This window comes from Mercenaria mercenaria, chromosome 10 (genome assembly GCF_021730395.1).
Source record: "Mercenaria mercenaria strain notata chromosome 10, MADL_Memer_1, whole genome shotgun sequence".
NCBI lineage: Eukaryota > Metazoa > Mollusca > Bivalvia > Venerida > Veneridae > Mercenaria > Mercenaria mercenaria.
Window position 1 is genome coordinate 68923530 of NC_069370.1, and position 24216 is coordinate 68947745.

Here is a 24216-nt window from a genome sequence, read left to right on the forward strand (position 1 = left end):
CTTTGAATGTACACAAGAAGTCTTATGTAATTCAACAATAACTTTCTTGTTTCAGTTTTCTCATTTTTATTTTAGTGAGCAATCCTTTATGTACTTATAACAGTTGAAACAGTATCCATTTCATGTACCAAAACCTTGTACTTTTTTGCATGTAAATTTTATCATACCCCACCCACTTTTTTCTAATTTCAAAGTATGCGTCCCCTTAACTGCCTGCCGTAATGTAACTGAACTACTGTTAAAAATGTATGTCCTAAACCTAAAACAAACAATTTGAAACATAATGAATCACAGTTTTGAAGACATTTTTCGATTAAAACGTTTTCTGTAGTGTAGATTGTAATGAAACTATCAGTATATAGCCTATAGCATGGCCAAGAAAAAGGCCATTAAACATAAAGAAATATAAAATCCTCTTACTTTGGATCTGCTAAAAACTAGAACGACATTGAGCTTTTGCTCCTTCGCATACTGAAAATGTCCTCGCGTCTGCCATGCTAACTGCAAAAAAAAATACAATAGAACTTAATGTAAACAATGTTAACAATATATAGCCGTCTGTGCTTGTGTTAACAATCACACCATTAGGAAATTAGTCTGTAGAAGGTAATCTAGGCACACGCAGAAAAACAGTTTGTTCCTGGACATTCTTTATATTCTGTTCTCTTACACTCAGCAAAAATTCTAACTCCACACTTTTGAAATATGAATATTTTTCTTGCTATTACCGGTAATAAACCTATATGTCGTCTGCTAAGTACCTACGTATCGCCCTACAGATAACCGATATCATTTTAAACAAATACCCTCTCCTTCATTGATTTCCGCCGTGTACGTGCATTACGTGCTTTTCATGTTTAAATATCTACCGGTCGCTCTACACCGTCCAAAATATGTGAATATGAAATCTGTGTGATCAGTCCACAGTAAAAAACATAAAAGTTTGCTGTTTCCACAAGTATGCGCCAGGTGACGTTAGATGAGAGATGGTGCGCCGTCGCAATGGTCCAGAGTGGCATATCAAACCGAGAGGTACACGCTTAAGAAACATGTTTTATATGAAATAATATTCGGAAACTAGTTGAAACGAAAACAACATTAGTGTGCTACCGTGGTGTTCAAAGTCTCCTGACTTGAACCCCATTGAACACCTGTGGGATGAACTTGGGCGAAGAGTCAGGAGACTGAGACATGTTCTTCGCAATCTCCGTCAGCTACAAAATGCTGTTGTATGAACATGGAATGCTATTCCTCAGGGACGTATCCGAACGTTCATTCGATCCATGCGTTCCATGTGTACAGTCGTTATTAATGCTGTATGAGTGCACACGAGATACTACGAACTCGGATTGTGTGACTTTTCATTTTTGGGGTTGTACTGTTCAAATTGTTCACGCTTCAATAAATATGCCATTTTACGCAACTGATTCATTAAATACTTTTATGAAATATTTTATCTATATAGTGTCCAAATTTTATCAAGTATGTCCAAAGGTTAGTGAGATATATCCAAAATTGTAGGTGTGGAGTTAGAACTTTTACTGTGTATACATGAAACAAATGCATGGTTCGATCATATCGCCTTTGCACCTACCCTTGTTCGCCTGTGTTGTTGGTTGATCAGTTGTTGAGGACTCTGCTGTTTGAGTTTGACGACTTGCAATCCGGTCTGGGGGCGGAAAGCTTCTACATTCCTCAAATCCGGGTAGAGGAGGCGGGATCATTGAGAAAGAATCGTTCAGCAGAAAACCCAATCCTGGCAATTAGATATGATTTTATATGGTAAGATGCTATTAATTATTGGGTACTTTGTGTGGCCAATAAAACAAATGGGGAGCGAGACTTTAAACTAACATGAAAAACTTCTGACCTTTCAACAAATTAGAGTGGGTCAACATATGACCACCTTTTCACCAATAAAAAAATTAGAATCTTATAGGAGATAAAACATATATGCATGCTTATAATGATTGATATTATTTCATAACACTTAAATGAGCCTACCAGTTTGGATGTGGGTTTCTTGATGGCAGTGAATATACCAAAGTCCAGGATTGTCTACTACAAATCGCACAACCGCATAACCGCCAGCGGGAACTGTTATTGTATCCTTGCGTGGTGCCCGTCTTAGATCAACGCCAGGAATGTTTCCTTCATTCCAAGTTTCATTAGCCCAAGAAGCATTCCAGTAACAGTGTCCAGGGCATTTGACATCAGCGTTATCTCCTAAATTAGCAAAACTCTGTTTGGCGAAAACCAACCTTCAACACATGGACTGAGTATCCGTGTATATGTATTGGATGATGGGCAAGGCTACGGCTATAAAAAGTAAACTGTATAATGTTCCCAAAGTTCACATCCAGTGGTCTGTTACAAAAGCAAACTTTTTCAGGTCCACAGTTGTGGGACTAGTCACATTTTTCACTCACCTCGCTCGGCTGTGTCAATGCAGAGACTGTTGGTAACCGCAAACTAACTCCATTCATATGGTGCCATATTATTCGATCGTCTCCTCGTTCCATTCCAAAATTACCGAAATATTCCTTAAACTTTCCAAAAGTCGCATTTGGTGCCGGATCATCGGCCACAGAACGCATTTCGCCAGTATGAACACAACTCCAGTTTGGATACGAATTGAAAGGACAATTTACAACTATACATTGGTTACCTTCTGTACAACTTTGAATACCGGAAGTCGGATCGGCGTCTTCTTCGGCATCATCATACCTAAGAATTGCATATCCAGCCTTGTCTTGCACTGCATGTAAAGTTTCAGCGCGAATCCAGTAATTTCTAGGGGACTGGTTGGCTTCAAGTATAAAGTCAAACCTTTCACCGTTATGTATGATGATAAAGTCTGCTGTGATTGGTGCGATATCGTGACCGTCAGCGGCTATGACCTTCATCTTATGACCGTCCACAGATACTTTGTGTTGGATGTCATAGCCCCCTCCAATCACTCTAAATTTATATTGCTTCCTTTGTGTTACTTTGAAGACACTCAGAGGTGTTCTTGTTAATTGTTTCCCGTCCGAATCAAATGAACGTCCTCGTCCGTTGATTAGAGACGAAGTTACTTTTGTAGCTGCGGAATATGTGCCATCAATTATATAGGGTCTGTAAGGTACACCTTTCGCTCTTATACTACCCAAATGCCCGCTTGTGAAAATGTCATCGGATGTGTGTATATTGTTATAGTCCTGAACAAACAAAATATGTTCCTCCATATTGTCCCGTTTCTTTTCTTTCACAATAAATGCTCCTGAAAGACCCATACTCATTTGTGACCCAGTATGAGAATGATAAATGTAAGTTCCGATCCGGTTGGGTCTAAATTTATACGTAAATGTCTGACCGGGTAAAATAGGACACTGAGTAACAAATGCTGCTCCATTCATCCATGGAGTACCTCGCATCTCGATTCCGTGGAAATGGACTGTGATTCCATCGCTTATCAATTTATTCTTTACGTGAACAGTAACTTCTTGATTCACGTAGACAGTAAGTGTTGGTCCAGGCATTGTCTTATTGAACAAGATCAGAACTCTTTCATGTGCTGATCCATCAGCTAGAACAACGTCATCTGAACGTACTGACTCGCCGTCCAGATACAGCATACCGTCAGTTTCATTAACGTAAACTTTCTGTGCATAGCCCTTCCGCATCGGAAACCATGTCCCTACTTCCAAAAATAGCTGACAGGTCGCCGCGCCCATGTCACAGGTACCAGCTTTACCGTGATCATCGCATAGCACTCTCGATATGCTGATAAGCAATATAAGCTTATAGGCCAGTTGAAATGTCGTGAAATCTAACATACTTTTCTGAAAGATAAAAAGTGTTAGTTTTATGAGTAAAAGTGAACCGAATACTTTTCATAGTTAGAAGTAAAAACTATAAAAGTTATATCAATTTCAAATATCTTTAAAGCGTCTAACACACGCCTCGCGGTGTGAGAATTTATAAAATCAAGCATTTACCTATTTTCCCCTTAATGTTGCATATTCAATGTTCTTAAAATGTATTTTTCATCAAATTATGACCACAATCGTTGTTTTCCTAATAAACCAAAAAACACTCGTCTACTATTTCCGATAAGGGTTTTCCGGTTGATAAAAAAACGGAACTCCCTTAAGCTAGCGCCTCGCAAACATCAGGTGACAGTGAGAACATGCTAATCAACAGAGCGCACATGTATAGGTACCGCGTAGCGTTATGGCGTTTTGAAAATGTAACGGAATATAACAATAATATAAAAGTCGGTAAGATTTGACCTTGAACTCATGAATATTTCGTATCTTTGCGTAAATTATTTTTCGGTGTCCGAAGCTTAATAGCGATGTAGCTATATAACTATTGCATATTTACTTCTTTATAATTTAACAAATATCACATGTGCAAGCAGCTGTGCGGACAAAACTTTTACCTGCCAATCTCGGGGCTTTTGTTTCGAGTCCTGCACCTGACCTTTATTTCAAATTTTATCTGCAAACTTTACAAGTAGAAAAGTTGTCACACTTTATTATCCATCACTTAAAAAAAATACACTTGTAGTCTAGTTAACCGTTGTGGAACAAAATGAATAAACAGTCTTTAAACGAGGATAATCAATTGTTCTAGCAGGGTTAGCATATAAGTGAGGACTGTTCTAGAAAGGTCCAGAATTCAAAAGCTACACATGTATACATCTAGGATGTACCTCTGCGTGTCGGTCTTTGGATTACAGTATGTTATAGCGTTTCGAAAACTAACGAACACATCTACAGTTGGCAGCGGGCTACATCAACAACAACAAAAAAAAATGTATATTCTTGACCTAATCAATACTACTTTCTATCTTCACCAGTCTATTGTACTTATAATATTTGAGTGAATGTTTTCTTGACAAATCGTTACGTATTAAATAAATAAGGCGACTTATTAAGAATAACCATCGTGTAGACTTCCATTTTATTTACACTGTCCCGTGTCTTTGGAACATGGTGGGGGTAAGAGTGAGGTTGGGTGTGCACCATAAACTGGTTTAAGCTCCCCAGTGTTTTTTTGCTACTGACCGTTCCAAGGCGGTGCCCCACTGTGTTCCTTTGTTTGTTCGTTTTGTCCTTGTGTGTTGACTTTGTGTGCGCGCGTGTGTGTATGCTTATTGTTCGTCTTGTCCTTATGTGTTGGCTTTGAGTGTGTGTGTGTGTGTGTGTGTTGTTCGTTTTGTCCTGGTGTGTGGGCTTTGAGTGTGGGTGTGTGTGGTGCACGCGTTTGCGTGCTGGGGGGTTCGTTTTGAGGAGGCTGCGCTTTTGGTGCGTGGCATTCCCTGTTTGATATTTTTCTTTGTTTTTAAACGTTCTTCAGATAAAAAGACAAAGTACTTGTCACCAGCGTTTCAAAAAAATTCGGTACTACAAGAAATAACAGTCATAATTTGTGAAATATGTTACGTAAATATTGTAAGAATAAAAAATATCGATAACATAAAATTGTACTGAATTTTTTAAAGAAAGTGGTCTGAGATGGTTTTGAACACGTGGTAACATGCATACTTATATATATTACTATGGACACGTAATTGTGTTTAAATACAATCCGCCTTTAATATGGTTTTATTTTTTCAAGCTTTCCTCTGATATTTTTAACCTGTATGGGTTAGTTTTATAATTTTTTATAACAATCTTACACTTCACTTTAATAAAAGCATTGCCCGGTAATAATTTCAGTTTCTACTGAGTTTAAGATACTACCGATTTTAAACGAATATAATAACAAAACAATGAATTCGAAATTAGGGTACACAAACTTACCCGTAAATATTGAAACTAGAAACATATTAACCATTAAGTGTCATGTAGATATATGAAATAGTGGCAACATTCAAGTTGCCTTCCGGTGGTAAATCATTTTAAAATTTATAATGTGTGGGCTAGTCGCTTTAAAGTAATTTCCAATCTCCATCAACTTCTTCTAAATTGTTTAATTCCACACATAAGATCTGACAAGATGTATAAAAACTAAGCAATTTAGCAATTACAGTTGTATATAAAAAAAAATCTTGATTCCAATCGTATGAAGTTTAAACAAAAAAAAACTTGACTTTCTGTTACTCACTGATTTTCATGCACGTTTCTGACGTCATTTAAGCAAAACCATACAAAAAAATGTTTCTTTACCGATTTATTGCTACACCTACCCCGCTCCCTCCTTCCATCTCTCACTCTTGGCACACAAACACACGGGTACGCACACGCACACCATTTTTACTTCCTGAATATCAACGTGTCGATTTAATTGTTTGCGCTTTATATCGCACACCTTTATCAAACAATTTCGAGCTAAAAGTATTTTTCAGCTAACTACTGCTAAAATAGTTCATGTATTGACCTTATTTATGCGCGGGATGCCAGACTTTTTTATATAGAAAAAAATATTACACTAGTTTCCGTTATTTATTTTTTTAAACAACCCCGAGTTCAACAACCTTTTTCTGTTAATTGACGAGGCAATAACGAGAACTATAAGTTATCACTGTGTATTGATCCGTGAATGCACTTCTAGATATAGAATATTCTTAATGGTGAATATGGGGATGTTTGGTGACATAAGTAAAAGTAAATGTATTTACACTGGTATAAGTAAATACAATCATTAAAACCTCCTCATCTCTGATGGGAGCATTTTTTGGCTCAGACGGTTCGTATGCATGTATATAATATACAAAAAAGACGTTTGAAACCCTCTTTCTTTGTTATATTTTTATTATCTGTTTCGCATTTTTGAATAATTGGTAATTTATTCGAGATGCTGTACAAAAAAACAAAAACAAAAAAACAATGCTGATGGGTGGGGTAAATGATAGTGAAATATTCCTACTGTTGAAAACAAATATCGTATGAAGATATACCTGCAGATTAAATTCAAGAAGAAAGTGCAAAAACGCCTAACGGAATGTGATGATGATACTGTAAAGTATTCAGACACAGACAAGCGAAGAAAATGGACTCATCAAATGAAAAAGAACTGAAATGCCATACAAATATTTACTGAAAAGAAAAACAAGAAATAATGAAAACTTCGTAAATTTTGATAGATTTTTTAAAAAAAAATGAAAGTACTAAAAAAGAAAAATTCATAAGAATGAGATTCATAATTAATTTGTATAGATCTGAAACTTGAACATTCAAAGTATTAGTGTCTGAAATAATAAAAATATTTAGGTTTGAGATCTGCAGTGTTTTTGTGATATAAATAATGCTTATGTGTCGTTTTCGAATCAGGGGTGACTAACTCAAATGTTCCTGAAGTCCAAAGGTGGTCGTAACGTCATCTTTTCTTGCTCGTGGGAATTTTTTTTATTAACTCAATCTTCTCGTAAGATACGAGATACCTTATGTAATGCCGTATCTTAAGATAAAACTTTATATCGCAACTAGATAGAACATTGAAGAAATAAGTTTTGTTTTACTTTCTGGTGTAATGTTTTTATTTATAATCTAGCCCTTTCCATTCCTGTTGTTTTTAAATCGATATAAAGGTAAATTCCTAAAACAATCAGTGTTTTTTTTTTGTCTGTCTGCAAGGCAACTATCAATATCAAACGACATAACGTTACCTAACAAGTATTGAGCAATGGCATTTTATTTAATAAAAAAAAACATAGAGATACGAGAATTAATGAATATTTGCAAAAATCTTCAAATCACCTCAAACATGCAAGTATCTTTTCAAATTGATGGTATAAAACTTCCGGTGTTCATCAAAACAATTTTTAAAAAATCTGAACGTGTATAGAATTGAATATTTTCAGTCAGTATTACATTAATTGATATTTCGTATGTTAACTAAATAATACTGATACTTTCTCCTGTCTTATGTCATATATTTTGCTATGTGATTAACGCATTTATTTCGGACTCCTACTTGATGAAATATCAGATCTCGACGTTTCAGTCGTTCAATTAAGATGTCCCACATATGCATATCTGAAACTCTGGGATGCGGTCAAAATAAATGTACTTGCCTAATGCAGATTTTGTTACTCCAAGTCCTACAGTTTTCTTAATATTTCACAACTGTCATTCATATAACAACTTCTATTGTAGACGCGCACTGTAAATGCTTACAGTGCTTACCATACTCAAATGTAGATTTATATCAACAAAAGTTTTAGCACTATACAAAAAGTGGACGACAGATTAATATAATTTGATATCCTTTCATGATCCTTTCACGATTCGGGCACGTCAGTAAAGAAATTTTAGATTCTTCAAAAGATTTACAAGATATGATACTGAATCAAGTTTAGCAGTCAAAAAAGTTTACTGTATTAGAATTACAATATATGTTATTAGATACAGTTGCATCATAATCTAAACACTACTAAATGCAAAAAGTGTCTACAATACTTTGAAAAAATGGTCCGCTGAAACTGCGTTAAATGTAAATAGCGAAATGAATGCCGTAAGGTAAGTCCCTTTTTAGTTGCTTGGATCTCATTACTTCGTAATATGAACATAAATTGCAGTGTCATTGCATTTGTAAAACGAATGAGAAAAAGTTCTTGATAACTGTGTAATAATATAAACGGAATGAGACCTTAATATTGCAAATGTAACGAAAGATTGTAAGAGAAAAAATAATGTCTTAAAATTATATCAATTGGAGATGTTTCAAGTTAGTCACCCCAGTAATAAAATAATTAATTTTAGCTACACCTTATAGTACTGATAAGTATAAGCTTTGCAATCTTTTTGTTGTTGTTGTTGTTGTAGTAGGTTCGATATTTACCAGGGGTGACTAACTCAAAGGTAAAAAACAATGCCTTATTGCATCGTTAATAGATAGAAAATAAAGAAATTATTTAGTTCTCAATAGTTGAGAATCGATCTGTAATGAATAAGCAATCTTTCGCTCGCCAAATTGACGTTACTGCATGACGTAAGAACTCCTGGACGCACCGGTTAACTGAAGTCATAATGGCCTAATTAATATAAAGGAACCAGTGTGGGAACCATCTGGTATTGTCGAGTAATGGCTGCCAGGTATTTGAACACTAATTTTTTACTTGACATGGCCAGGGAGGTCTAAATTAAAGCTGGTTTTTGTTTAAATTTCCTTGTGGGTGTATTTTTGACATTTTGGTAGAAAAATTGGGAGAAGAGGTTGCATTTTGTGAAGTGAAACTAAATTTTAGTATTAGTAGTACTTCCAGGTCACAGCAGTGTGAATTTGATGTGATTCGACAGTAATCAAATGTGACAAGAGAAATCTCTCTTAGAAGATACATGACCCCTACTTTTCTCTTCATTTTATGTCAGTTTTATCATAACTCTTTAAAATGAAGTAAAGATTTGTCCTCTAAAATGGGTCTAGCTATGGTTGGTAGTTCATTAAAAATTGTCAGTTTTATATAGAATATATAGGGAACACTATTTATAGTATTGTGACTGTTACGAAGATGGCGCGTGACCACGCTGCGCAATTATGGATCCGTCTACGGCAGCCTTAATGTTTGTTTCCAGTGGCTTTTGTGTTAATATTTATAGTAAGGTATATAACAAAGCGTGATATTAGATTTCATATGCACACTACACAATGGGTATGTAATAGGTGAAAAAGGTAAATGTCTTATCTTCCTCATGACATTGTCTGATTACATTAAAGGCATACATCCACTGCTATATAAGTGTACCGCGCCCCAAATCAGTCCAATAATCAACTCCCATCTTATCTGCTGATTATCAGCGATTATGTAACAGTAGCTGATTAGAGGGCAGGTCCCAACTAGACCATGAAGATGAAAATCAAATGTGCAGTGGAGTTGAAAGAAATTAATATTCCTTTGGTGAATGTGAAATAATAATAATATTAATAATAATGACAATAATGATAAATTATTTTTATTATTATATTATTATCATTATTATTATTATACAGACACTTATTATCATCAGATTATTATTATTCTATAATATTACAAATTAAAATGATAAAAGATGATAGTAATAATATTAAAAATAATAATGATATTAAAACTCAGGTACATGTATTATAAGTGAAAACTCAATGTGTTCTTTGTGTTGACAAACAATATCTTATAATATCATAATTATAATGAAAAGGGAGACAATCAAAATCCCCTTGATCAAAATCCCCTTCACTGAAAAATGACAGGGTGTTACAAAACCCCTTCATACTTTTGCAGGGGGTATCATAATCCCCTCTGTGATTTTTACTTTTTTCATCAAGTTCAAATACAACTATATACAACTTAAAAGTCTATTGCATAAAGCACGTAAATACAATGCCTTTAGCAAACATAATATAATTTGGAGCACTGATATCTATATATCTATATATCTATAATGTTAATCACAGAGGGGATTATGATAACCCCTGCAAATGTGTGAAGGGGATTTTGTAACACCCAGTCATTTTTCAGTGGAGGGGATTTTGATCAAGGGGATTTTGATATACACTCTAATGAAAAAGGTCATACCGATGAAGGTGACCCATCCATTATATTTATAAAACAAACTTACAAAAAGAATGGGAAAATGATTTTCTCATGTACATGCAATCACCATTATTTGAATATAATATTACTTGATAAAATCAAATTGTTCTATCTATACTATTTTCGATTTCAGTAATAAGTTGCCTAAAGTGTACTTTTTTCATGCTTTACTCTATAACACTGAAATGCGCATTTGGTTTCAATCTTAGACTAATGTTATTTACAATAATCTGCAAGCATTAAAACAAAACTTTTAGAATGAGTGAATGCCACATTTTTCTAAAATATAAAATTTGAATATGTGCAAATCTCCAGACAGAACTTGAAAAGAAAACCTTGCTTATTTCCCCCTAAACACCAAAAGATTTGTAACATATTCCAAAATATGTTTTTTGTTATTTTATTATTGATCAACAAATATATTCCTTTACATAAAAATTGTCAAAATAAGGTTTAACTTTTAAAGTTATCGCATGTTTATTAAATAAAATATACTGTTTCCCCTTCCCACTAATTGATACATTTGTAAGATAGACTGACTTTCCAATAAACAATGACCCTTGTTTACTGGAACCATACTGTAATAGTCATTAGCCCCAACTGTGCTAATGATGACAGAAATCCTTGGCCCACTGCCAATATCAAGGCCTTTAAATCAGCATTTTGAGATATACGAATGCCAAAAAGACAACCTGATAGCGCAGCAGTCGGTGACAAAAATATCTAAAAAATTTGAACTGATTTCCGAGTTTAGTATTTTAGCTTTATTGCTGATAGTGTCATAAAATACTGGTTATAAGGTATGTCACTATGCCTTTCAGTTTGTGGTGATAACGGATTTAGAAGAAATGGGATGATTTTTATTCCGTACAATCTGCAAGTCTGTTAAAAGTTTAATTCGCTTAGTACGTGTTTGATCTAATTTCGGTGGCATTACATTTGTTCAGATATTGGTAAAGCTAAATAATGCAGCTTGAAATATATCAGATTTATCGATTGCAAATAAGCATGTACAGGGTAGGAAATATTTTTTCTGAAAGTCTGTAAAGTACCACGGTAAAGTAGGGTAGTGTTTTTGACATAATATTTTCAATACTCTCAATCCCTGCTATTACGTCTACTTCTCGTTACGCGATATTGTTATTCAGATTGTATATCGTTTATAAATTGTATGCAGCATTGAATTACATAATATGCTATGTGGAGTAATATTTTGTATGAAACATTAACTTCTTATTTACAAAAATGTAGACATGATCAGCTGCTTTGTGATTTATTTATTAGCGTTTCAGTGTATAATTTGCACTCGTTCTTTCGCGGAGTAATATTAAGATCCAAAAGTCGCACAATATCTCAGCATATATCTTAATATCTCGGTTATATTTGAAGTTGAACACTTATAATATATAGGCCTGTTCTTAGGACCCCTTCACACTATAATTGCTTTAAACCTCTAAGCTGAGTCATCGGGCCGAGTGGTTAAGATCGCCGACTTTACATCACTTGCCTGTCATCGATGTGGGTTCGAGCCTCACTCGGGGCATTGAATTCTTCACGCGAGAAAAAGCTATCCAGGTCGTTGGTTCTAACCATATGCCCACCTGTGATGAAAGAATGCACGGAGAGGCATCTGGGGTCTTCCTCCACCACCAAAGCTGGAAAGTCGCCATATGACCTATAATTGTGTCGGTGCGACGTTAAACCCAACATGATAAATAAATAGATGAGCCAACGATTCCTTAAGGAGGTAGGTTACCTTTATATTTGTATGTGCGCATGTCCAACCGGAAGCTTACGTGACGATTTACGACGACGTTTACGACAAACTAAATGTGTTTGTATATTCATTCTTCTGAAAACAAATCATAGACCTGTCTTCGATCTGACGCTTTATGGTTTAATAATGCAGAAATAATGAATAAATTGCCGCAAAAACGCTTCAAAACAATGTTGCCTTAAAATGACGTCATTGACGTCATGACGTTACGTGTCAGTTACCGCGCAAAATTAATAGCTTTTATCTTGAAAGTACGTAATTCTGTGCATTTTCTTTATTCAAACTATTTTCAAATAACCATTATTTGCTGAAATATTTCTTATGAGTCTTTTGCTCTGAATAATAATCAATATTTTGCTTCTTTTATGTAGTTATATTGAAATGTTATGCGGAATGTAAGAAAATGGATGATGGTAACCAATGTTATTTGGAATATAGTTGGGTGAGAGGCTACTTGTTACGGCCATTTTCAAATAAAAAATCTAGCAGTTTGATTTGTAATACCTATTTTACAGGTTCCGTTGATAATTTGTTACTTATATACTAAAACTAAGATCCCTGGGTTAAGCGGCCGACACATTATTCACTGGACGACCGCTCCCCTCAAAATATTTGAATTTCGGCCATCCTGCTGGATCTAATTTCAATTCTGCCTCGAAATCCGACGAATTCTTTTTATTTTATTTCGATTTCCGGGTCTTTGCAAAATTCAATGTAAGCAAAATTCAACATCATCCTTTCAAAATTTGAATTTTGATTTTCTACTTCTAACTTCTACTTCGAAATATGCACGTTTCTTTTTTAAATTTTGAACTTCGATCCTCAAGCTGTTTAAAATTGACTATTGCCTGTAAACAAATCATATTATGGAGCGTCCACTAATTTATAAATCCGTACATGTGTGCTGTTTAGTGGGTGAGAAGATATCAGTCTTTACCGTTAAGGAGCTTAAATTCCGTAAGAATTGACGGAAACATACGAGAATGTTCGAGTCTTTCCGATAAGGAAAAAATACCCTATACTCATCTGCAAAATGCTTAAAAAATACCATTTTCTTCTTCACCTAGAAAACTGAAATTAGTATCAAACACTAGTTAAATGAATATAGATTACTAAGTAGTTTGCAAAGGTCTTTAAGCACACATAAGAATCTATTTATTCTTTGTTAAACAGAAGAAATTTCAGCAAAATATCCATATTCTACTATATTTCTAATTGTAGATAGACAGACATAAAGTATACGCAAAAAAGACCATTTTCTTTTAAATTCATTTTTAAAATAAAATATTCATAAGAAAGACAATGCATTGAATATTATCACATCGTTTGCAAAGCTAAAATACCTATAATACTTTTTCCATGAATTTAAATAAAGTAAAGGGCTCCTTCTTTGCGCTATATAAAATATTTTCACTCGTGTGAAAAATCGATGGGTCCAATTTTCCCATATGTTCTCAAACATATACCTAAACGTAATAAAACGTATAAGCATCTGAGGGCCCATTCACGATTCCGTAGAATCAACATTTGAGTATCGACCAGTGCAAAGTCGACCTTGATTGTCAATTTTTGCCTGTCTACATTCATTTTCTTCACTTCTGTGAATAACTTCAGATCGATTGAGATCACATCTTTGTTGTCAAACACATACATAACTCTGACGAGTTTGCATGAAAATGTGCCCGGTGTCCTAAGGATATTAGGAATATCATTTTTGTACTAAAAATGATAGTTTTTTCGACATTTGATGATACGTATGTACTACAACAGACGTTTCAGATACAAATAGCTATAGAAAATGCATTTTTGGAAATGTGTATATATCATTTCCGCACCTGTTATGTAATTAAACGTATTAGCGCCTGAGGGCCCGTTCACGCTTCCGTAGAATCAACATTTATTATACGAAATTCATTTTGAAATTATATCTGATATGTGTAAATCTGAAGCTCTCAAATATGGAAAGATCTTACCTCAGAGAGACATACACTGACAATTTCAGAGACCATTAAAAATGCCCTTTTGAACGTTTTGACGAAGTTCCAAAAACTCTCTATAAACACTTGCTCCGATACGGACACCTGTGAGATCTGTGTTTATTCCGAGGTCAAATATTTGTTCGTAGATGAAAAGCTGACAGATTATACTAAAGCACAGGTATTTCAAATTGTCAGAAATGGGTGAAAGTTTACTCCTTATTTAGCAAAAAATAAGAAATAATTTAATTCCTGTGAAGTTTCATCGAAATCCAGCCAGCAGTTTGACCTGTGAAAGCCGGACAACAGTTTTCTATCTTTAGCTCTGGTGGCCACTTTTAGCGCGAAGTGGTGTTGGCGATATGCACAACTAAGCTTGGTAATGAACACTCCTGTGAAGTTTTGCCATACTCTGGCCAGCCGTTTGACCTGTATAAGCCGTACAAGACTTTTCTTTTTTTAGCTGTTGCGGCCATTTTGTGCAGCGAAGCGGAATGTGCTGGCTATATGCACAACTAAGCTTGTACTGGTCATTCCTGTGAAGTTACGTCCAAATTTGGCTAGCAATTTGACCTGAAATCCAACAAGCTTAATGTGGACGGATAGATGGACGGGCTGACAGACGGCAAAGGCAAAAACAATATGTCTCCCCCAACTGTGGGGGAGACATAATGAGGAGTCTTTACTTGAGAGCACTTTAAAATTGACTACCTTTTCCATGAATATGGTTAGTTTAGCCAAAATGTTAGTCTATATTTATGTGCATATTTCAGCAATGCGTTAACACCTAAACCGACTTCATTTAATAACGTTCGAAAAGATGGCGATAACTTTGAAAGTAAAGTTATTTTCAAAATTTTTATTATGAAGAACCATTGAAAAAAATCTGCAGGGTACAATAGATAAATAAACTTCTAGCATCAGATATCAAAATCTTTGGACATGTGATATCTTACAATCTAAACTTACTGGAAATTTGCATCAGGCATTTATTTGAGGTATAATAAATTAAAATATCACATGACAGAGATTAAAAACTATTGTTCTCAATTTAGATATAATGTTTACTGCTGGAGCAAAAACAAAAATTAACAATATTATATATTATACTTGCGAAATTGAACTAGCTGAAATCTGATTTTTTTATAGATCATACTAGAGCTGCTTTTGAGAAAAGCGCATGTCTCCCACAACTGCCTAATCATCTAAATATAAGTCAATCTTTATATACTGTTATATACTCACTACAAATATACCTTTGAAAAGTAAAAAAAAAATGATTCAAGGGTCCTAATTCTGAAGTGCCTTTGGCGATTTGGCTAGTTAATGAACTTTGCCAAGGAGTTATGATCAAAAACATTTCATTCAAGTTTGGTAAAGATCGGATGAGAACTGTTCGACTTTGAGCACGGACAAAAGTTTAAAAAGCTGATTTTTCGGTGATTCAAGAAAAAGGATTGAAAATACTGCATTGCTTTAAGTTATGATAACAAGATGGCCAAGATGGCCCTAGGTCGCTCACCTGAGAAACACACAATAACAGTATAAACATGTGTGACCTAGTGATTTCACGGAAACAAATATCCTGGCCAAATTTCATTAGGATTGGACCAAAATGTGGTCTCTTGAGTTTAAACAAGTATTTTCTTTGATATGACCTAGTGACCTTGTTTTTGACCCCAGGTGACCCATATTCAAACTCGACCTAGATTTCATCAAGGCAATCATTCTTACCAAATTTCATGAAGATCAATTGAAAAATACAGCTTCTATCGCATACACAATGTTTTTCTTTGATTTGACCTAGTGACCTAATTTTTAATCCTAGATGACCCATATTCAGGTTCGAACTAGATTTCATCAAGGCAATCATTCTGACCAAATTTCATGAAGATCAATTGAAAAATACAGCCTCTATCACATACACAATGTTTTTCTTTGATTTGACCTAGTGACTAGTTTTTGATCCCAGATAACCCATATTCGAACCTGTCCTAGAATTTATCAAGGTTATCATTCTGGCAAAATTTCATAAGATCAGTTGAAAAATACAGCCTCTATCGCATACACAATGTTTTTCTTTCAATTGACATAATGACCTAGTTTTTGATCCCAGATGACCCATTTTCGAACATGGCTTAGATTTGATCAATGTAATCATTCTGACCAAAATTAATGAAGATCAATTGAAAAATACAGCCTCTATCGCATACACAAGGTTTTTTATTTGACCTAGTGTCCTAGTTTTTGACCCCAGATGACCCATTTTTAAACTTGGCCTAGATTTCATCAAGGTCGTCATTCTGACCAGATTTCATGAAACTCAATTGAAAAATACAGCCTATATCACATACACAAGCTAAATGTTGACATACAGCAGACGCCGGCATCGAGTGATTACAAGAACTCGCCTGAGCATTGCTCAGGTGAGCTAAAACTGTATACTATATACTAAGCATTGTGAATTGGAATCCAATTTAATTTGCAAGCTGCTGTGAGGCATTATCTATAGACAAGAAATGATGAACAGTGTTGGTCAGTGTTGATTCATTCCATTTTTGATGAGAACTTGAATACATTTCTTATAAACTGTTTTTGTTTTTTAGGCTCTCAGATTTTCTACCTAGTGTATGAAAAGTACACAAGAATTGGATAAAAATCGATACTATTATCTACCCTTGTTTATTAAGATCAACGCTATACACAGTTGTCTCCCTGCTGTTGGAAGCGGAGCAAACAGTGTAGTATCTATGGTCCACCATCACTTCCAGCATCATGGCTATGGAGAAAAGAATGTTTCATCACATATGGACAATTACAGTGGACAAAATAAGAACAGTGACTATGCTGAAATAAGGTAAGAATTCTCAATAAATAAAGAAATATTTATTAAGTGTACAGTTGATGTTGAAACATTTAATTTCATAGTATGATCATATACTTCAGTTTGGGAAGTCACTGCTTTCCAGTTTATATATATATATAATGTGCATACTTTTAAATAAATGAAAAATCATATTTCCACTGATAAAACATTGATACACAATTTGAATATTGCATACTTAGTAGTACACAACAAACTGAATTAAGATTTAGCTGTATATGTTAGAAATTCAACTGTGTAGCATTTAATTGTTTTAATAAAGTTCTGAAGACTACACTATTGCTACTTAAAAGTTTTTTTCTCTCTAAGAATTCATTGTTTAAATACGCCGTTATTTCAGTTATGGAATGTGGCGTGTTATGAAGGGTCCACATGATTGAAGTACAGCCTGATGGAAGCCGGGCATACAAAATTCAGTCCTGATTGGCTTTTTGGCCTGTGGAAGGTATTCATTTTTATCATTATTTTTTTATTTCATGCAGCCACAGTTTGATTCTTAAACTAAAAGAACATGGACATCAGAAATGAAGCAGGCTTTCAAGAACATGTTTAGGTATATTTGGCTTGAGCTTCTTTAACCATTATGATTTTTTGGGTAATAATCAAGTATTCATAAAACTTGCTGCAGAGATCATGTCTGTTAAGAGGCCACTTACATTAAGATACCACCTTTTCTCTAGCTCACTGCAAGCCAGTTCAACAGAAATAACATAATTGTAATACAGTTTATTTTCTTAACCATTTTAAAGAACTATTTGTTGAAATGAGATCGAAACTATGGCCCTTACTTGACACAGAATATGTAGTTGAAATTTTTATGAAAAGACGTTGTCATTACTGTAATAAAAGTCTAATTTGTAATTTAATGTAACAATCAAGTAGGCTGTCTTTTGAATAGCTGTTGATCAGGATTGAAAATATTTTTATAATAGTGCTTTGTCTTAAATATTTGATACATTTATCACTACAGAATGTCTTCTGCACAACCTGGTATAGTATTCATGAAGATTAATAACTTCAACATAGAGACAGAGATTAATATTCTTAGACAGGGGGTTGGTATGACAGGCGAATTCCCCAACGGTATTACCATTTCTGAGCTGGATGCCAGTCAACAGTGGTACCTGTATAATGAAATAGCGCCCCTTTGCAACGTTACAGCAGTGTGTGCTCAAAACCAGCAGTGCCAAAGCCATTAAAATTGAAAACTCAGTCATTTAAAATGAAGAATGATTGAAAAAAAGTGTTTTTTGAAAGTGTTTTTGATCTTTTTTTAAGGTGTACTAGACCCAAATTTCATAATTTTAAATATGAACAAATGCTACATATAGATTATGTAAACATTGGATTAACAAGTTTATGTGTGTCAACAGTACTATGCATTGGTTAAATATAGAACACACTGTATACATGTAAGGCTGAACACAGTATAAATGTGAAATTCCTCTAAAACACTGGAAGATTTTTAAACAATTGACTGTGACTGCATGACATTAAATTATGAATGTACATGTAGCTCTAAAATCTATTATAAGTCCACAAGAAAGTCTTTACCAAGTAGAGATAGGTCAAAATAAACCTAAAAATTCGATGTAACATATATGTTGTACCATGTTGAGGTCTCTATTTTTCCCTATGGCCTGTAATATCAAGAGCTGTCACTAATGGTGACAAATGCCCCCGCAGCGCCTTGACCTTTGACCTGGTGACCCCAAAGTCAATAGGGGTCGTGTACTCAATAAGTACTATCAGCATGTGAAGTTTGAAGGTCCTGGGTGCAGTGGTTCACGAGTAAAGTGCCTTCATGCAAAAAGTTAACGTTGTGACGAATAAATGGACGGACAGTTGAAAACTAATATGCCTCCCTTCGGGGACATAAAAAAGTAGCAATATAATCTATTAATAGTAAAATAAAGGGACGTAATTCTAAAAACAAGGGTGCCTCATGGTGTTGAACATTTGTGCCAAGTTACATCAAAATCCCTCTATGCATCAAGAAGAAATGCTCCGGGCAAAGTCATTTTTAAAATTAACCTTTGACCTCTAAGTATGACCTTGACCTTAAACATAGGGACCTGGTTCTTGTGCATGACAATTTGTCTCATGGTGGTGAACATTTGTGCCAAGTTACATCAAAATCCCTCTATGCATGAAGAAGAAATGCACCGGACAAAGTCATTTTTGTATCTGACCTTTGATCTCAAGTGTGACCTTGACCTTTAAGCTAGGGGTCTGGGTGTTGTGCATGACACGTCGTCTCATCATGGGGAACATTTATGCCAAGTAATATTGTAATCTCTTGATGGATGACAGTTAGAGACCGGACAGGAAAAAAAAATCCTACTGACATTTGACCTCAAAGTGTGACCTTGACCTTTAAGCTAGGGGTCTGGGTATTGTGCATGACACGTCGTCTCAACATGGGGAACATTTATGCCAAGTAATATTAAAATCCTTTCATGGATGGCAGAGTTATGGACTGGACAGGAAAAAAGCCCAGTTGACCTTTGACCACCAATTGTGACCTTGACCTTTGAGCAAGGGGTCTAAAAGTTGAGCATGACATATCTTCTTATTATGAAATACAATGTACATTTGTGCCAAGTAATATTAAAATCTCTTCATGGATGGCAGAGTTATGGACCGGACAGGAAAATAGCCCTGTTGACCTTTGACCTCCAATTGTGACCTTGACCTTTGAGCCAGGGGTCCGGGTTTTGCACATGACACGTCGTCTTATCATGGGGAACATTTGTGCCAGGTAATATTAATATCCCTTCATGGATGACAGAGTTATGGGCCAGACACATGGACGGAATGACAGAATGACGGAAAAGCGCATTCCTATAGTCCCCGAAACTGGTTTTCAACCAGTAGGGGACTAATAAAAGGTAAGTATCAACAAAACCCAACACCTTTGTCTGAAACAGTTGAAAAAGACCACATGCAATTAAAGGATTATATTAGTTAACACCCGATTGTCAAAACTTTTGCAGTTGTGTGCATATAATACACTGTTTTCACTTTTATTAATGAAAGTGATGAATTCATGCAACGCTGTGCATATATTGTTTGTTTGAACTGGCTCTGAATTGACATACATCATTCTCCCTCTTACAGTAATGCCTGTAATTTGTGAAGCCCTTTCAGACATCGGAGTCTTTGGTATTACATAGACAGCAAAATGTTCATCATTTCTTTTGGCAGCTTACTGTGGGAACTGCATGTTGAAAACAGATGAATATAAATACGTGAAAACTTTGTTTATCTGACATCAGACACACACATTGTAACTATTAAATTCATCAGTATCCTAAAACTTAGAGGTATAATTTATTACTTAGATTATTGCCAACAGCATATACAAGTACTGACCAAATATCTGCATTTCAGTTGATTTAAAGTTGATTTAAAAAAAATCTTTCTGCATTGACAGACATTTGTTAGGACTTAAGAAAACTTACCATTTTCAGCACTTTCCCGTTTTGAACATGTACTTTCCCGAACAGGAAAGTTAATGACAATTTCTATTATATGCTGACATTTTACAACTTTCTTGATTTTGAAAGCAATTTCCCAAACGGGAAAGTTTTCATTTCAACCTGTACAAAATTCATAGATTACCAAGAAAACTTAAGTAAAATCTTATATATAAGTATGACCGTGACCTTTAAGCTAGAGGTCTGGGTATTTCACTCAACACATTGTGTGATAATGATGAATATTTGTGCCAAGTTATATGAAAACTCGCTCATTCCTAACAAATAGAAACAAGAGCTCCACCAAGCGGGGCAATATACGCTCGAAGAGTTACATGAGAGGATGGGAGCAAAATTTTAAGAACTTGACTGTTGAAGCCCAAAGGACAGGAACAACAAAGCGGAGAAATTCAAAAAAAAATTTAAGTCCACAACAAAATCCTTACCAGGTACTGGTATGTCAAAATACATCTAGAAATTGGAGGTACCATCAGTGTTGTACAACAGAAAAGTGGTCTCGGTTTTTTCCCTATGGCCAATAATAAAAAAGTTTCAAAATAAGCTATTTATAGTTACATAAAAGGAAAGTAATTAAAAAAAATTATTGTTAGTGAACAAAAAAGAGATCTGCCAAATAAAACAATAGTACTGCAATGCAGAGCAATATATACACAAAGCAAAGTCATATATGACCTTTGACCCCTAAGTGTGACCTTGACCTTGAAGCGAGTCATCCGAAACATGAGCTCTGCATGTCGTCTCGGTGTGGTGAATATTTTTGTCAAGTTTATTTGAAATCCTTCAAGCAGTTCAAGAGTTAGAGCGGACATGAAACAAACTGATATAACCTTTGACCCCTAAGTGTGACCTTGACCTTGAAGCGAGACATCCAAAATTGCGCTCTGCATGGTGTCTCGGTGTGGTGAACATTTGTGTAAAGTTTCATTGAAATCCTTAAAGGGGATCAAGAGTTACAGAGCGGACATGAAATTGCTAACGGACGGACGGACATTGGGGGTATAATACAATACATCACTTCGGGCGTATAATGGTGTGGTGAACATTTGTGTCAAGTTTCACTGAAATCCTTCAAGGGGTTCAAAAGTTACAGAGCGGACACGACATTGCTTAGGGACAGACTTTACTTCTAACAGGTGAGCTTGACCATATAGCTACTGGTAGATCTTGCACACAACACATTGTCCTGTTATGCTTGTGCCTAGTTACTTGAATATCCATCCATCCATAGGAATTTTAAAGACTGAACATGTTGTAATACTTCTAAGTGTAGTGACCTTTAAGGTAGAGGTATGGGTATGTAGTCAGACATGTCATCTTGTTATGTTTTTGCACTGACCTAATGATCTTGAATCTTAAGACCACAGGCCATTATCCTATGAAATTCAACATCCTTATGGTCTATACATTCTCCAGCAATTGATATAAAACCTTCTTTCCGCTTCAAGGCCACTGAGACCTTGACCTTTAATTTAATCAACCCTAAAACATTCGATCAAAGGCAATAAGAAGTTGAACAGCCACAAGTTCAAGAATTCTCCATTCACCGTGACCTTGACCTTTGACTTGCCTTCTCAACAAGAGATATAGGGATATGTACTAACTGTTAGCAATCATCCCAGACATAGGATTAAGCACTCTTTAGTTACTGAACAAGAAAAATGGTTTACTGGCCGAGCAATCAATATAAATCCCTCTTCCTCAGATGGGACATAAAAAGGAAAGCAGTTCAAAGACTTGGTTTTACATTTAACTCATGTCATTTGCTACAATGTAATTTATTAGAATATAATTTCTATATTGACAATCATTGGATTTCAGTAATCCACCAAAAAGCTAGAATACTGCTGCAGATTGGTTAATATCAGTGATGGTTTTATTTGTGCTAATATACAAGAATACTGTATTAGCCAAAAAGTAAGCGATGTGGAAATGTTTGAGAATGTCGCGAATTCAATAAAACTGTGAAATTATCAGCCCGTTTAAATTTCCACTTCCACCAAGTCATTTCATCATAAACAATCTTAGCTCTAAAACTTCAGTTTTTGGCAATTTGCAAATATTTCTGTTCCAAAAATGTCTGGAATTGGCAGAATTCAAAATATTTGTGAAATGTCATAAAACATTAATGTTTTGCAAAATTTTAACAATGCAAAATAAGGATGCTGACCATGACATTGATGAATAAAGCCTTTGCGAAATTTACCCAGTCCATTGTACCTTGATCCCTAACACATGCACAAATCCTTTAATCAAGATAATCATGTTACACATGACAACAACCTGTGAACAGGATACTGAAAAACCCTTGACTGCAATTCTTGGAAGATATTTTTATTGTGTTAAGTTTTATGTGACCTATTAACATTCACCTTATCAAATACAAGTGAGTAGAACCCTGATGCACTTTTCCTTTATTCATGTAATATCAATGTCAACAGCATTTGTGAGCGCATTGTGAAAGACAATTTCATGAGGCATCGTATGTATAACTAAAGGTTATAGGAAAAGTAATGTGAACATATAACATGGAAACATCAAAATGCAATCTTTGCATCGACTTTCTACGAAAAACTTCATTTATCTTACCAAGACCTGTTGATCAAAATATATTGGTGTATGTGTACCAAAGGTGGACTTATCACCTGCAAAAACAGTTCCATTTGGCAATTCCCTCTTGTCACATTCTAAAATAATAGTCTTTTTTTAATATCAATCATGCGGAGCAATATACGCCCGAAAGTATGACTTTTGACCCCTAAGTGTGACCTTGAAGCGAGCAATCAGAAACATGAGCTTTGCAAATCGTCTCGATGTGGTTAACATTTGTACCAACATCCTTTAAAATCATTCAAGAAGTCCAAAAGTTACAGAACGGACACGAAAACAAAATCATATGACCTTTTGTGTCAAGTTTCTTCGAAATCCTTCAAGGGGTTCAAGAGTTAAAGAGCGAACACAAAATTGCTAACAGACTGACAGAAAGACAGACAGCCAGACACCGAAGTCAGAACGTAACAGCATTATAGGTCCCTATGGGCGCCACATTTCTATCACAAATAAAGCCTTTCACTGCACAACAGGTAAAATTAGCAATTTAATTAGAACATAAACTAGAAAATGCTTTTGTAAAAAAGCGCATGTCTCCCCCAATGCAGTCCTATAGGCAAGAAGTCAATAGAGGTCAGGAGAGAAAGTCAAAGAGACAATGATGGTTGGCTGCAATAGGGATCATCTATTTGGCATGTCCAGTCATCCCGCTAAATTTCGACACTCTTGGCCTAGTGGTTCTCAAGTCACTGTTCAGGCTCCTGTGACCTTGACCTTTGATCAAGTGACCTCAAAATAAATAGGGGTCATCTACTCTGCTTGTCCAATCATCCTATTAAGTTTCAACATTGTAGGTCAAGTGGTTCTCAAGTTATTTCCAAAAAATGATTTTACATGAACAGGCCACTGTGACCTTGACTTTTAATAGACTGACCCCAAAATCAATAGGGGTCATCTACTCTGCATGTTCAATTATCCTATGAAGTTTCAACATTCTGGGTCAAGTGGTTCTCAAGTTATTGATCGGAACT

The 24216-nt window shown here is 35.1% G+C and overlaps 1 protein-coding gene and 1 long non-coding RNA gene across 2 annotated transcripts; one reads left to right on the forward strand and one right to left on the reverse strand.

Annotated features, from left to right (window-relative positions):
- Positions 1-211: 211 nt before the first annotated feature.
- On the reverse strand, positions 212-3823 carry LOC123543645 (uncharacterized). Its single transcript, XM_045329713.2, is given in 4 exon segments — positions 212-501; positions 1595-1756; positions 2005-2246; positions 2248-3823. Coding segments are annotated over 4 exon segments (2046 nt in total). The 5' UTR covers positions 3819-3823; the 3' UTR covers positions 212-430.
- A 12056-nt stretch (positions 3824-15879) lies between these two features.
- LOC123560223 (uncharacterized) lies at positions 15880-18777 on the forward strand. The gene is made up of 3 exons (XR_008372836.1): positions 15880-17111; positions 17479-17583; positions 18109-18777. It is a non-coding gene; the product is annotated as an uncharacterized LOC123560223 (long non-coding RNA).
- Positions 18778-24216: the final 5439 nt, after the last annotated feature.